The following is a 15,768-nucleotide window of genomic DNA, read 5'->3' on the forward strand; positions in this document are numbered from 1 at the left end:
AAGGATGTGGAGCAACAAAAATATTAGATTTGTCTCAGCTGGACACAAACAGGAAGAGAGGAAAGAAAGTAGAGGTGCACATAAGACAGAGGACTTACTAAAACAACAAGCAGAAGACTTGGTGGCTAATAACTGAGGAGGCGTGCTCTCGCTCACCCAATGAAGCAGAGCAAAACTGTACAGACAGGCACGCACAGGGATGAGGAGGAGGTCAAAGAAAAAAAACAGCAGAGAGGCCAAAGAAAGATTAACACTCTTGAGAGAGAGTGTGGAGATCAGAAGGTGAGGAGGCTAACAGGTGAAGTGCAGTTAGGATAGCACGAGGGGAGAGGTATGAGGGTGCAGCTCTTGAAGTCATTCTTCTCTTTGGTGATCACTCTCTGTTTGGGGAGCCTGCTGACCACTTTCATCTGGTACATGGTTGACAACAAGTAAGTGTGTCACTTTCTGTCACTTTGAGTGTGAAATGACTTGTGTGAGAAAAGAAAAAGAGGCTGTATATATGAATACGTCTCATAAGGCACCATGTCTATCTGTGCTTCAATTTCTTGATTCCTCTCCCAATACTTAGCAATCTAAGAGTTAAGATACTAGAGGAGAATTTGGTAATTAATTTGTAAAATTTGGAGCAAGTGGAGCAACCACACCCATAACATGTTAGACTATAGTTCCTTGTTATGATATGAAGCAAAGACAAATTTGATCATGTTTTATTACTGGTATTTACTCAACTGTCCTATTTCTCTGGTGTTCGCCCCACAGCAATGTGGAACCTCACAGACCGCCTCCTCACAAGAAAAGCCGCCCTCGGCCCTCTGACCTCTGTAAAGGCTGCAGGTGAGAGTGAACACCATCACTGTTTCTCCTTAAGTGGCCTTTTTGTTTAAGCCTTCATCAGATCAATTCATGTCAGAGCTACAGGGAATACACACCAGACTGTGTGTGTGTGTGTGTGTGTGTGTGTGTGTGTGTGTGTGTGTGTGTGTGTGTGTGTGCGCGTGCGTGCGTGCATGCGTGTGTGTGTATGTGTGTGTGTGTGTGTGTGTGTGTGCGTGTGTGTGCGTGCGTGCGTGTGTGTGTGTGTCACACAGGGAGGTCATTGATAAAGTACAACAGCATTACTCTCAACCCTGGAAGAAGCAGGAAGACAATTACCAAAAGTTCAGGTAAAAAAAACGTCATCCTATCAAAGTAAAAAAAAATATATTATTTTGAATTTTGTGAACAAAACCCCCCAAAACAAAGCAAAATAAATTGCAAATAATTGTCATTTTCAGTGTCCATAGTCCATTTAGGCAGGAATTGTCTATACATTGTCACATTCCGAAGATGTACGAGTATGATTTAAAAGTTAGTTCAATTAAACTGTATAATCCAGTACCTGGCCTGTAGACCCGTTCACAATTTGGTGTGGGGGGAATGTCTCACTTGAACTGAGTTAGTGGGTCCCTAGACATGAAAAATCACTGAGGTGCTCGTCCGCCATAGTGCCACGAATTACGTAATGGTCAAATCAAATATGGCCCCCATTGGATGATGAGGAAAATCCAACTTCTTTGTTTCTGAATGTATACACATGTAATACCTCCATTTGGACTTATTATGGTATGTGGAATCAATTTCTAATATTGTTATGACCATATTGGGTGATTTGACCTTAAACGGTCATGTTCAAGGTCATTTTCCTATTCTGAAGACCTTGGCCATAACTTGGCCATTATTAGGAATAAAAACCAGATGCAATAAGTCTAATTCTACTAAATCTGACATTTAACATTCATTGCTAATATTGTTTTTAACATTAAGGATCATGCTATCATTGAAATGTCAATGTGATACAAATTATATCATACCAAATTAACTAAAATTGCACCATATAGTCTGATTTCTCTCAAAGTGTACTCTATGTGTGCATGCATGTTAGTGGGATGGGTTTTTACAGGATGATTTTTCCATTTTTCTATGGCAGAATATGGTGCATGAAACTCCAGCAGCACAACAGCCACATCAGCGATTGTCACACTTGCCTGCACACTTACATACTGTGAGCAGCCTTGGTGGTAAGGACTTCAGACATTTTGATGGCAGGAGTGTGCCAAAATGCTTCTTCCATCCATGCTCCGTTGGCTCTAGTCTTGTTTTGGGGTCCTTGGCTGTTGCAAGCAAGTGGCATGCTGTATGAACCAGAAAAGCCCCTCGTTGGCAAGGGCGCGGGAAGGGGGGGGGGTGCTGAGGGTGCTGCAGCACCCCCTGCTGGCAGGAGCTGGATTTTATATATATATATATATATAATTACTAATTCGCTGTCTGACATTATTTATATTTTTGAATATCAAATAATAAGCCAAATAGCAAAAAAGGGTTATGGATAGGTTCGAATATAGCCTACTGAAAATGAACTGTTATAGCTGCTATAGAGGTCAAAGTGAAAGTGAGTCAAGGGACGTGACTCGCTGAGAAGCGAGCAGGCTGAGGCTAGTTGACTGGAACGTTAGTTGTAAAGAAGAATATGTCGCAGAAAAGGATGCAAGATTTTTTCTTCCGGCATAGTAATGCGGCTAAAATTAACATGATTTCATCTGTAGATGTTACAGTTGATGTTTCCTCGTCCACCGCCGAGGCAAACTCTGTTGGGGCAGCTGAAGAGCCTGAGTCTGAAATAACGTTAGCAAGCAACTTGGCTAACGTTAGCAGCACCATCATAGCATCTAACGATAACTTTACAGAAGGATTCGAAAAGCCCTGTCAGCCAAGCAACTTCAGTTATCCTGGAAGGAGGTTCGGGACAGAAACTTTTCAACGGTCTTTTCAGCTGAGATGAGAATGAATGATAAGCCGTTTCTCGTGTCTTTGTTGTGTTAGAGTGCCATCTACTGGGCACAATTGGTAATTATCCTGAAACACGGGAATATGTTCAGCTTACTTCCTGTTCATGTGTGGAAAAGAACTACAGTTTACACGCTGGTTCAGTGTCTCCTGAAACTTTGGTTATTCTGCGAAAAGAATAAGTTGCTTTAAATATAATTATTTTCCCTGTGAGGGCAAGTATGATTGTTTTCATTTCATATGTTTTGTGTAACAGAAACCGCTGTGACGTGGAGAAGGCACAAGTTAGGAAATTGTTGGCGAGGTCATAGCAGCCTGATTATTAGCATATATTTTCAAGCCAAACACTCTGGTGTGGTATCAGAAAAGTATACCTTAGCTATATACTGAAACAGGCTAATGATGTCAAGTGAGCTTCTGTGATGTGGGTGCGCACAGTGGAGTCGGAGTGCCGAGTGCTGTCGCATAATTGTGGAACAGTGGAATTTGTGGCTGCCCAGGACTTTTCTAAAACTTCTCACTCTTACCCGTACACTGCGCTAAAATGACGTATTTAGCTGTCAAAATCCGAAACATTTCCTGGGGGGAGAAATCGTTTCAAAGTGTGGTTGTTGGTGAGAAAGTTGAGGATATCAGTGATCATCCCAATCTCATGGAACAAGAGCTCAAACTCTGCTACAGCATTTGCATTGTGTGTGGCTCCTACTACATAGTGACCTCCAGGACCCTTTGACACTCGCTGAATGGTCTGCTCGACCTTCATGTCACCTCCCACAGCACAGAACCAGCCAGGGCGATCCTGCACAACCCACTGGTCTATAGAGAAGCGCCGGTAGAGCTCAGGACTCTAGCACCTTGATTTGTTCGATACCATGAGCCATGATGAAGATAGTTTATGCAGAGATTGGCATAGAATCCCCTATAGTAGCCACATGTAGGTTCCAGTTTCCTTCTCTTTTGGAGACTACAGCATTTTTTATGACGGCCACCAATTCCAGCCAAACTCCAAAGAATTGGCAGAGCTCTGACTTCGCTTCACACTCCTTCTAAAACTCCAGAAAGTCCTGATTCAACTTCTGCACTTGTTCAATAAAATACAAGAAAAGTTAAACCTTGTCCTCTTATTTTCTGTGAACTCTGTCTAGTGTTGTACAAATACACAGTATGAGGGCAGACTGTATATTTGAGTTAGTTGTACATGTCTTTTGAGATTCTTCAGAATAGGAAAACAACCTTGACCATGACCTTTCAAGGTCAAATCACCCAATATGGTCATATCAATGGCAGAAATGAATTCCAAATACCATTATTAGTCAAAATAGAGGTATTACATGTGTATAAACATTCAGAAACAAAAAAGATAGATTTTCATCATAGCCGATGGCGGCCATATTTGATTTGACCATTGCGCAATTTGTGGCACTATCGCGGACAAGCACCTCTGTGAGATTTTCATGTCTAGGGACCCACTAACTCAGTTCAAGTGACAAATTTCCCCAACACCAAATTAGGAACGGGTCTACAGGCCAGGTCCAGGATTAGTACATGAAGCAATGCTCAAGAGGGTCACATAAATCAACAAGTTTCTTATATAATTAAAATTAAAAAAAAGACTATATTTGTCTCAAAGGTTACAGTATGAGTCTGTAGGTCTACCTAATCCCCTCCAAATAATGACAGTACACCATGTATCTTTTGTTAACCACATGGTCGAAATATAACACGTCTTGAGGTCATGTGAGTTATGGTAAAACAGAGGGAGTTCACCTGAAGGACCTAAGACTGCTTTCACACACCTGGGTCTTTTTATGGAATTAAAATCCTTAAAAAACATTTATTTATAACCTAAACAAACTCCCCAGTCAATTAACTCTTAATGATTTTGGAAAATTATGAAGCCTTCTGTTTACCAACACTCCTGACCATCTTGTATGTTTGTCCTTGTGGACCCCCAGATCTCTGCTGAGCAGCAAGTGCCATGGTTTTGACAAGGCCATCATTACCCAGGCCAACACTCCAGTGGGATCAAAGCTTGTGTATGACGGAGAAAAGAAGAGGACCCTCCAGGTCACCCCAGAGATTTTCAGCACCTTTGTAAAAGTATGTTGTTTGCATTCATTGTGTCATCCGATTCTTTATTATTGTGTGAATGCTGATTCAGCAGCATTCACAGTATTGCTATTTAATTCTTTATTGTATGAATGATGATTGAGCAGCACACAATTCAACTTTCCTCTTCCGTACATTTTTTGGTCTTCTCTAACTTCTGCATACGTTTAGCTTCAAAAACCATTCAAATATCAAAATGTTAAAGGACATTTATGCTTGTATTCAACTTTTTTCTACTATTTATACTTTTTTTCCTTTACATTGAAAGTCAATGGAGCAATCTTAAAATCCTCTTTAGGCTTCTTCCACTTCGACATGCTACTCCTTCTACATAAATAATCTAACTACAGACGTCATTCAAACTTTACAAAACCTTCAGCTATTTATTGAATTTATTGAAAAGATTTCTGGTACAGGATATAAAATCCTCTATCTCAGACTCTAAAAGACACAAATATATATATATATATATATATATATATATATATATACACACACATACATGCACATTCACATTTTAACATTTTATAAAAACATTAATTTCATAATTGAAGTTACTAACAGTTCATAAATAAATTACATAAATTAATTACATAAATTACTGAAAAGCTTTAGAATTATACATTACACCTTTTGACAGGCAAAATACATCCAGCCTATTCTTAAAGGAATTGATAGAAGGGGAATGCACAACTTCTTCTGGAAGGTCATTCCATGATTTTACCGCACGGAGTGTGAAAAAGTTCTTTCTCTTTTCAGACAGGTCAGATCAATTACTCTACAGCGAAATTTTATTAAATCACAAACGATTTAATAAAATTTCTTTCCTACCGTGTTTAGCCTAAGGTAAACAACAAGCTAAAAACTAATTTTCATCAAAACGAGCCGTCCTCCAACCTGGAGAAATAACATTGGTCTCTACGAGCAGCCGGCGGTGAGACGGCGGTAAGACGAATGCTTAGGGACCGTCTACAAACTACAACACCGAAAAGAGATACAACAACAATATTTATTAATTTAATGATTAAATAAGGTAGTGTCTCCAAACTTACCTCAATTATAACTTCTCTCCTGCTAGTTGTACTACAGCACTTACTTTAAAAAAGTAAGCACATTCATAATTTTGGGGAATATTTTTTGCATTTACATATTTATATATATATTTATATATATATTTTAAATATATGTCATAATTACAAAGAGGCATGTCTACAAAACTACTCCACACATAGAACCCCCCCCCTGCTGGTTGTCTGAATTTCTTTTCAAAGTGCACCAGATTGATGCATTTAAACGTTAAAATAGACAATATTTTCTTACAGGGGAGCATGCCCTTGGACCCCCATAGGGGGGCTTGTGGTATTTACGCTTCTGAGCTGAAAATGTCCCCGGATTTTGTCTCAGAAATCTGGTCACCTTATTTTAGGAGTACATAAGCACTTGTGTCGACAACATCGTGCAAACCATACAAGTCAGAAAGTTTACCAACCAGAAACCCTGGATAAACAGTCAAGTACGCCTCATGCTACATGCTCACTCCATTGCATTTAGATCAGGCAATGAGACGTAGTACAAAGCTGCGAAGTATGGACTGAAAAAAAACATCACAGCAGCCAAAAGGCAGTACAGAGAGAAGCTGGACAGCTTCTACTCTACTGCTGACTCCAGGTGGGTGTGGCAAGGCCTGCAGCATATTACAGACTACAGGACCATCACCAGCACCATCAGCTCCACAGACAGACTGCCGGATGACCTCTCTCTCAGAGCATGTGCTAACAAGCTGGCTGATGTTCTCACCCACATCTTCAACCTTTCCCTCAACCTTTTTTAGACATACTATAATATTACTTTTTTACCACTTTTTTCAACCTAATATACAATGACTATTTTATCACTTTTTTTAAGGTTACTATGACTTTTTTTCACTTTTTTCGACACAATATACTATGACTTTTTTCAACATGCTATACTAAGATTTTTTTTTTCGACAAACTATATTATGACTTTTTTATGAGTTTTTCAACATAACTGTAGTTTGACGTTTTTCAACATACTATATTATGACTTTTTAATGGCTTCTTCGGACATTGATACCTTGACTTTGTTATAACTTTTTTTTTGACATACCTACTATGACTTTTTAATGACTTTTTCCAACATACTATACTATGACATTTATCTTTTACTTACTATACTATGACTTTTTATCACTTTTTGACATACTGGTTTTATCATTTTTTTCGACATACTATACTATGACTTCTTTCGATATACTATACTGACTTTTTCCGACATACTACACTATGACTATGACTTTTTTATCACTTTTTTAAACTTACTATGACTTTTTAATCACTTTGTTTCGACATGCTATGCTATGGCTTGTTTATAACTTTTTTCGGCATACTATACTATGACTTTTTCAACATACTATACAATGACTTTTTACGATGCTTTTCACCATACTATGACTTATTTCATCACTTTTTTCGACATACTACTAAACTATGACTTTTTAATCATTTATTTGGACTTACTATATTATGACTTTTTTATCACTTTTTTAGACATACCATGCTATGACTTTTTTTAATCAGTTTTCGTTATACTATGACAATTTTCAACATACTATATTATGAAATTTTATGACTTTTTTCTACATACTATACTATGACTTTTTAAAAAATACTTTACTCTGACTTTTTTGGACATACTATACTATGACATTTTTATGACTTTTTTGGACATACCATACTATCACTTTTTTTGGACCTACTATACTATGACTTTTTTATAACTTTTTATGACATACTATGCGCTGACTTTTTTGACATGCTATACTATGACTTTTTAATGATTTTTCCAACATATTATAAAATTTTATTTGGTCATAAACAGAAAACATTTACCAGGGTGTCTGGTGCTGGAATCAAACCGGGGCATTTGTTATTAGAAGGGAGCCTTAAAGGTCCAATATGTAATATATTTCCTGTAAAAAATAAAAAAATGACCCCAATGCGTTATCAGATATTAAGGAAACATGCTAAGTTGAAATACTTTCCGTGACGGAATTTCTGTTTGTGTTTTGGCCTGTGTGTTGTTATCAACTGCCCAGTTTGACAGCCAGGCCGGGTTGCCAGATATACCTGTAAAAACATAAACTCAGCGCGCTACAGCTGTAACTAGTACAGCCATGAAAGCAGCAAACAAACGTACGGGATCAACAGAGATAGATTCTACCTGACCTAAAAAAACGGCATGTTTCTAACGGTTGCGTGACCATAGCCCAAAAGGACGCTGAATTGGATAATTTCCTCCTGAACAGGTAAGCATTAGCTTCAGGCTAATTTATCACAGCTAATAGGGATGGGTATTTTATGCAATTTCAACATCCGTGTACTCACATTGAATTATATAGCTATAGTACACGAGTTGGTTACTCGCAAAATCAATTGAGACACAGCCAGTAAAGTGATCCCGACTGGTCCTGGCTAACGCCACCATGCTAACCTGCTAACCCTGCTAACTGCTAACGTTACCGGAGGACCAGGCAAGCGGGCCATGGCTGTTTACAACATGTAGCCTGTTCGGTGGCCATAGCCAACAACGGTGAGATATTTTAAGCCAAGAGAGGGGGGCTGTACATCTGGAAGAGAGGACCGTGAGTTTGCAGTGTGTTTAGCGATTGTTGCCGTAATTCTAAGCCAATAAAGTGTGTATTTCAGTCGGGTGGAAAAGGACAGCAAAGTAGTGGTATTTTTAGCAGTTCCTATTGTAATTCTAAGCCAAGGAAGTGTGTCTGTCTGGCGTGTGGAGAGGACGGCGAGGTTGTGATTCTAAGCTGAAGAGTACAGAGCTCCGCGTGAGCACAGGCTTTTATGACTGTCAATATAGCCAGCATCTAACGCTAGCTACTCTGTTGTGCTGTGAAACATTGTTGGATGCTCCGGTCTCAGCCTGGCAACCTCCGTGAACTGGGGAGGAGGGTGCGGGGGAGACGAATCTCTCCAGTGTTTTGAATTTGTACTGCAGTAACTATTTTAAACACTAGCTGTCAGTATTACATATTGCACCTTTAATGGTTCACACCCTAGCCATTGAGCTACTGCGGTGCTTTTTCCGACATACTATAGTATGACTTTTTTTCGACATACTATATACTATGACATTTTTATTACATTTTTCGACATACTATACCATGACATTTTTATAAAAATTCCAACATTTACTTTTCCAACATATACTATGAAATTTTTCTAAAAGACTATCTTCAGGCATTTTTCAGCAGGGTGTCCAGGACTGGAATCAAACCCTGGTAGCTACAATTAGAATTGAGCCTTAATGGCACACACCTACCCACTGAGCTGCTGGAGTGTCCTGTTTCTAAGGCTTTTTTCGACATACTTTACTATGACTTTTTCATGACTTTTTTCAAGATACCATACTATGATTTTTTTCGACATACTACACTACGTTTTTTTTGACAAACTATACTAGGAATCTTTATGATTTTTTCCGACATACTATATGACTTTTTATGATTTATTTTGGACATACTATACTATAACTTTTTTACGACTTTTTTCGACATACTATGACTTTTTAATAACTTTTAATGACACACTATACTATGACCTATTTCGACATACTATACTATGACTTTTTAATAACTTTTTATGACATACTATACTATAACATTTTGACATAGTATATACTATGACATTTATATATTTTTTAATCTATACTATGACATTTTTCAAAAAGATTTTCTTTAGGCATTTTATTTGGATAGTAGAGGAAAGACATTCAGCATAGTATCCTGGGCTGGAATCGAGCACTGGCAGCTGTGATTAGAATTGAGCCTTAATGGTACACACCTACTCATTGAGCTAATGGGGTGTCCTGTTACCTTTTTTTGACATACTACACTATAACATTTTCATAACTTTTTTCGACATACTTTGACATTTTTATGACTATTTTTGACATAATATACTAGGACTTTTTTTTGACATACTATACTAAGACTTTTGTATGACTTATTTGCACATACTATACAATGACTTGTTTATAACTTTTCTCGACATATACTATTACTTTTTTTATGACTTATTTTGACATACTATACTATGACTTTTTCAACATACTATACTATGACTATTTTCGACATGACCTTTCACTATTTTTTCCGACATTCATTTTTTAAAATTTAATTTAACCTTTATTTATCCAGGTAAATCAATTGAGAACAAATTATCATTTGCAACGACGACCTGTCGCATTCACACAGACATACTATACTATGACTTTTTATGATTTATTTCGACATACTAAACTATTACTTTTTTGACACACTATACTATGACATTTGATGACTTTTATTGATATAGTAAACTATGATTATTTAATAACTTTTTATGATATACTATACTATAACATTATACTATGACATTTCTATGACATTTTTTGACATAATATACTATTACTTTTTTAACATATTTTACTATGACATTTGTATGACTTTTTTCAAGATACTATACTAAGACTTTTGTATGACTTATTTGCACATACTATACTATGACTTGTTTATAACTTTTCATGACTTTTTTCGACATGCTATACTAAAGCCTTTTTGACATACTACACTATGACTTTTTTTATAACTTTTCTCGACATACTATACTATGACTTTTAATGACTTTTCATGACATACTAAACAATGACTTTTTATAATTTCTTCAAAATACTATACTATGACTTTTTTCGACCTACGATACTATGACTTTGTTCGACATATTATACTATGACCTTTTTTGAATTTTTTCGACAAACTATACTATGACTTTTTTAGATATACTATACTATGACTTTTTATGATTTTTTTAGACATACCACACCATACCACGTATGCCTTTTTTAAATAATATTTGACATACTATACTATGACATTTTTATGACTTTTTTCAACATACTACACTATGTCTTTTTTTTTAGATACTATACTATCACTTTTTATGAGTTTTTTCGAGATACTACACTATGACTTTTTTTAATGTTATTCGAGATACTATACTTGAGATACTGACTTTTTATTGTTTTTTTGACACACGTTACTATGACTTTTTTAGAAATACTATACTATGACTTTTTTATAATTTTTTATGACATACTATACTATGACTTTTTTCGACATACCATATGATTACTGTTTTTAACATACTATGTTATGACTTTTTTATGATTTTCTTTTCGATATACTAATATATTATGACTTTTTCTAAATACTTTACTATGACTTTTTTCGATTTTTATTCGACATACTATACTGTGACTTTTTTCGAGAAACTATACTATGATTGTTTCCGACATACTATATGACTTTTTTTCGACATACTATACTATGACTTTTCATGATTTCTTTCAACATACTATACTTTGACTTTTTATGACTTTTTTCGACATTCTATACTGTGACTTTTTTTATAACTTTTCATGAAATACTATACTATGACTTTTTTGACATACTATACTATGACATTTTCTTGAGTTTTTTCAACATACTATAGTATGATTTTTTTCCGACATACTATACTATGACTTTTATGATTTTTTTTCGAAATACTATACTTTGACTTTTTAATAACTTTTTATGACATACTATACTATGACTTATTTCGACATACTAAACTATGACTTTTTTTTGACATACTATTACTCTTTTCAACATGACTTTTTATGATTTTTTTTAGATATACTGATATATTATGACTTTTTCAAAATACTTTACAATGACTTTTTTTGATTTCTTTCTACATACTATATACTATGACTTTTTTCCGTCATACTAAACTGTGACTTTTTATGACTTTTTTTCAACATATTATACTATGACTTTTTTTCAATATACTATACTGTGACTTTTTTGATTTCTTTTTGACATACTATATGATTTTTTATGAATTTTCTCGACATACTACACTATGACTTTTTAATAACTTTTATGACATACTATACTGTCTTTTTTCGACATACTATACTGTAACTTTTTTGACATACCATACTTTAACGTTTTATTTTTTTTCGACAGACTGAACTATGACTTTTTCGACATACTATACTATGACATTTTCTTGAGATTTTTTGACATACTATACTATGACTTTTTTAGATTTTTTTTCAAAATACTATACTATGATTTTTTACGAATGTTTTAGATATATTATACTTTGACTTTTTATTGGTTTTTTGACACACAATACTATGAGTTTTTTGACATTTTTTTTGAAATTTTTTTTACATTTATATTATGACGTTTTTATCACTTTTTTCAACTTACTATACTATGCCTTTTTTCAAAATACTAAACCATGACATTTTCATGACTTTTTTCGACATACTGTACTATGACTTTTTTCGACATACTATATTATGCCAAAAGTGACTTTTCCGACACTATACCATGACTTTTTTCAACATGCTATATATGCCTTTTTTTAATCACTTTTGTCAACATACTATACTATGACTTTCTTCCCCTTTTTCGACATACTGTTTTCAACGTACATAGACAGTACATTATATTCGTTATAAATGTCGTTCTTGTTAAGTCGTTTTGTTATGCCATTCTTGTTGGTGTTGTTTCCAGGAGAATCCATTCCCAAATAAATCAAGGGACACGTGTGCTGTTGTTGGGAATGGAGGGATCCTGACGGACAGCGGCTGTGGAAAGATGATCGATTCAGCTCAATTTGTTATGAGGTGAGAAAGGTGTCCAGTGTCAAGAATTAAAACAGCTGTTAACACATAACTAATTTTAACTAATCTTTGTTAAAATTCCATAAAATAATCTCTATGTTGTCTTTGTTGCTTTTTCAGATGCAACCTACCTCCTTTGGATAAAGGCTATGAGAAACATGTGGGCATGAAGACAGACCTTGTGACAGCAAACCCAAGCATCTTCCTAGAGAAGTGAGCAAGATGATGAATCACTGCACCTTAAAATTTTCATTTTGTCTTGTTGCTTCACATCGTTTTTTAAATATTTTTCATCTTCAGGTATGGGGCTCTAAAGGGGCGTCGTCGTCCGTTCGTGGAGAGTCTGCGTAGCTACGGCAACTCCTTGCTGCTCCTTCCCGCCTTCTCCTATGGCCACAACACTCCTGTGTGCATGCGGGCCGTCTACAGCATTGAGGACTTTGAAAGCCCCACCAGGCCCATCTTCTTTAACCCTGAGTACCTCCAGAGTCTGGCCCTCTTCTGGCGCTCCCAAGGCCTACAAGCAGTGCGGCTCAGCACCGGCATAATGATGGCCAGCCTGGCGCTGGAACACTGTGCCAACGTGCATCTATACGGGTTCTGGCCCTTCAGTAATCACCCAGATGGACTCTATGCCCTGACTAACCACTACTACGATGACAGACAAACTAAAAAGAAATTCCACGCCATGCCTACTGAGTTTGATCTCTTGTTGCGGCTGCACAGTCAGGGGGTGCTCAGGCTTCACCTGGGAGATTGTTGACCAGCTGACAGGACAGGAGCAAAGTGCCTTGTTTGTAGCCCAGTAACTTGTGAAATCTTTTATATACTTTTGAATGAATTGACAGATTATTTTGGCTACCATGTTAAAATAAAGAAGCTGCAAAAGTACCTTCTTGCTTGCCTCTCTATGGTACATAAAACATGACAAGGTGCCCATGTGATGCAGTGCGATGAAGACTGCCGTACATGCTGGGAAAGCTTTCTGCACGCTTATGTTCACCATATGCAGCTGGTGCCCTTTTTTGCCCCTGCTGCTTAGACAGCTTGAGTCCACCAATGGCTGATGACACGGATAAAGTGCGTTCAAGCAAGATGGATGCTTGGACTAACAGTGAACGCTGAGTGTCCCATTGCAGTGAAATAAAGATCTATCGTAAGGCTGTATAAAACATTAGTTTAGTTTTTTACATTAGTCTTTAGTGTATCTTAAACTGCATTTATGACCACAAATATTCCACTGGAATCTGGAAGGAGTTATCCCTTGTTAGGCCTTTGTAAGGGTTGACATTGAAGTGCCTTATGTTTCTTAATGTATGTTAATCAATTACTGATATATATAACTGACCACGGGATCTTTTGCTTTGCATCAACACTTCTTGTGTAACTGGGAATTTTTTCTTAACAGTGATTTTTGTCATACAGAGAAATAATGCATATGCTGTAGATGACCAAACTTGTTTTAGTATCATGTGAATGTTAGGGATTCTATTTTTTCATGAACAACACGAGGTGAGAGGAAAAATTAAAAGTTAAAGTGAACAAATATTTATCGGCAAAAAATATCTGTATGTAATTAGTGGCTAGAGTGAAATTCAAAAGGTTTTTTCCAGACGTCTGAGCTTTCATGATTTAGAGTCTTTGAGACATTAAGTGTTTCAAAACCTGCCAATTAAATCATTATAATGCAGTATTTCTTTGCAAACCGCATATTTGGCATGATCCACTGATTTAGTAGCACAGTTTTGCACAGCGCTCTTTTGATTCTCATAGTAATATTTCTGTTTTATTTGGCCTCATAGTTTGATATTTCTATTTCCATATTCAATGCAGCTGTGCTATCAGTGGCCTATACATTACTGCACCATCCACTTCACTAGGTTTCTCCTGCGTTTCCTGCTGCAGGGCATCCCACAGTTACAGAGTGGACGACACATGCAACAGACTCTGTGAAAAAACTAACCGGGGAACCCTTGCAAAGTACTGGAGAAGTCTTTGTCCTACTCTTTCTCTGTCCCTCAATTCATAATGGTAGCCTGTGTACACTGTCTTTAAAATTACATCTGTGTAAGGTAAGTACATCCAGCCAACTAGGCCATTAATGGGATGAAATGTTTGTTTCTTTTTAGGGAAAATAGCCTGCTGCCACAAGTTGCCATCCCAGACATTGCCCATGGGATTCCATTCATATCTGCAGTGACCTTGTTGTACATCCAGCTGCAGCACTATTCTCTCTCCCCTTTATTTGTCTCTTCAGGGAAAGGTTTTTATTTCAGAGAATCACAAAAACATACTTTCCATTTCCATTTTTGTATTAATTCTCCAGGCAGTTTGACTGTGAACTTGCTAATGACGAAAAATCGTGGATTTTGGCAGGTTATAGTTAACATGAATTTAGTGAATGAAAAAAGAATGAACATATTATTATCAAATTATATTATTTAATATCAAATTAAACAGTATAAATTAATTTGCAGGTTCCGTTCCATAAACTGTATGAAGTTAATTGTGAATATGAATGAATATAAATTGTGTATGTTTTTTAAAAAATGTTTTATTTCCGTGAAAAGCATGTGATCTGTTTTCATCCTGCCCCTCAACCAATCAGGAATCAAGAATCGCTTAGAACCAGATGATCCCCAACGCACCAAACCTACCCACTCAGATGTTCTCTCATCACAACCTGAAGATATTTATAGGTACTCATATTTTCTATTTCTAAGAAGAACTGAATGATTTTGGTTGAATGAAACATGAATAAAATAAATGAAATAAAACAATGAAGAAGAGATTGTATTATCAAGCACAATTCAGTTTTTAAAATGTGGTGACAAATTTGAACAAACATTGCGCTTATAATGCATTTATGTAATTCAAAGCCTGACAGACTCATCACAACCTTAAGTTCAACTGTCACTGAATGAACTGCCAAAGTGACAAACAAAATGACATAGCTGACATGAGCTGAAGTGGCATCTCTTCGGTCTCCTGTGTTGTTCCTGCCAGTGACACAACATCAGCCCGTGTCACTGTAATTCGCCTGATAGGACTGTAGAGACCCCCTGCTCTCCACTAATC

At 36.4% G+C, this 15,768-nt stretch overlaps 1 protein-coding gene across 1 annotated transcript; it reads left to right on the forward strand.

Annotated features, from left to right (window-relative positions):
- Nucleotides 1-249: 249 nt before the first annotated feature.
- LOC116063728 (alpha-2,8-sialyltransferase 8F-like) lies at nucleotides 250-15,745 on the forward strand. Its single transcript, XM_031318651.2, is given in 8 exon segments — nucleotides 250-431; nucleotides 763-837; nucleotides 1,092-1,166; nucleotides 4,782-4,926; nucleotides 12,581-12,693; nucleotides 12,811-12,903; nucleotides 12,991-13,476; nucleotides 15,697-15,745. Coding segments are annotated over 8 exon segments (1,134 nt in total). The 5' UTR covers nucleotides 250-333.
- Nucleotides 15,746-15,768: the final 23 nt, after the last annotated feature.

This window comes from Sander lucioperca, chromosome 21 (assembly GCF_008315115.2).
Source record: "Sander lucioperca isolate FBNREF2018 chromosome 21, SLUC_FBN_1.2, whole genome shotgun sequence".
NCBI lineage: Eukaryota > Metazoa > Chordata > Actinopteri > Perciformes > Percidae > Sander > Sander lucioperca.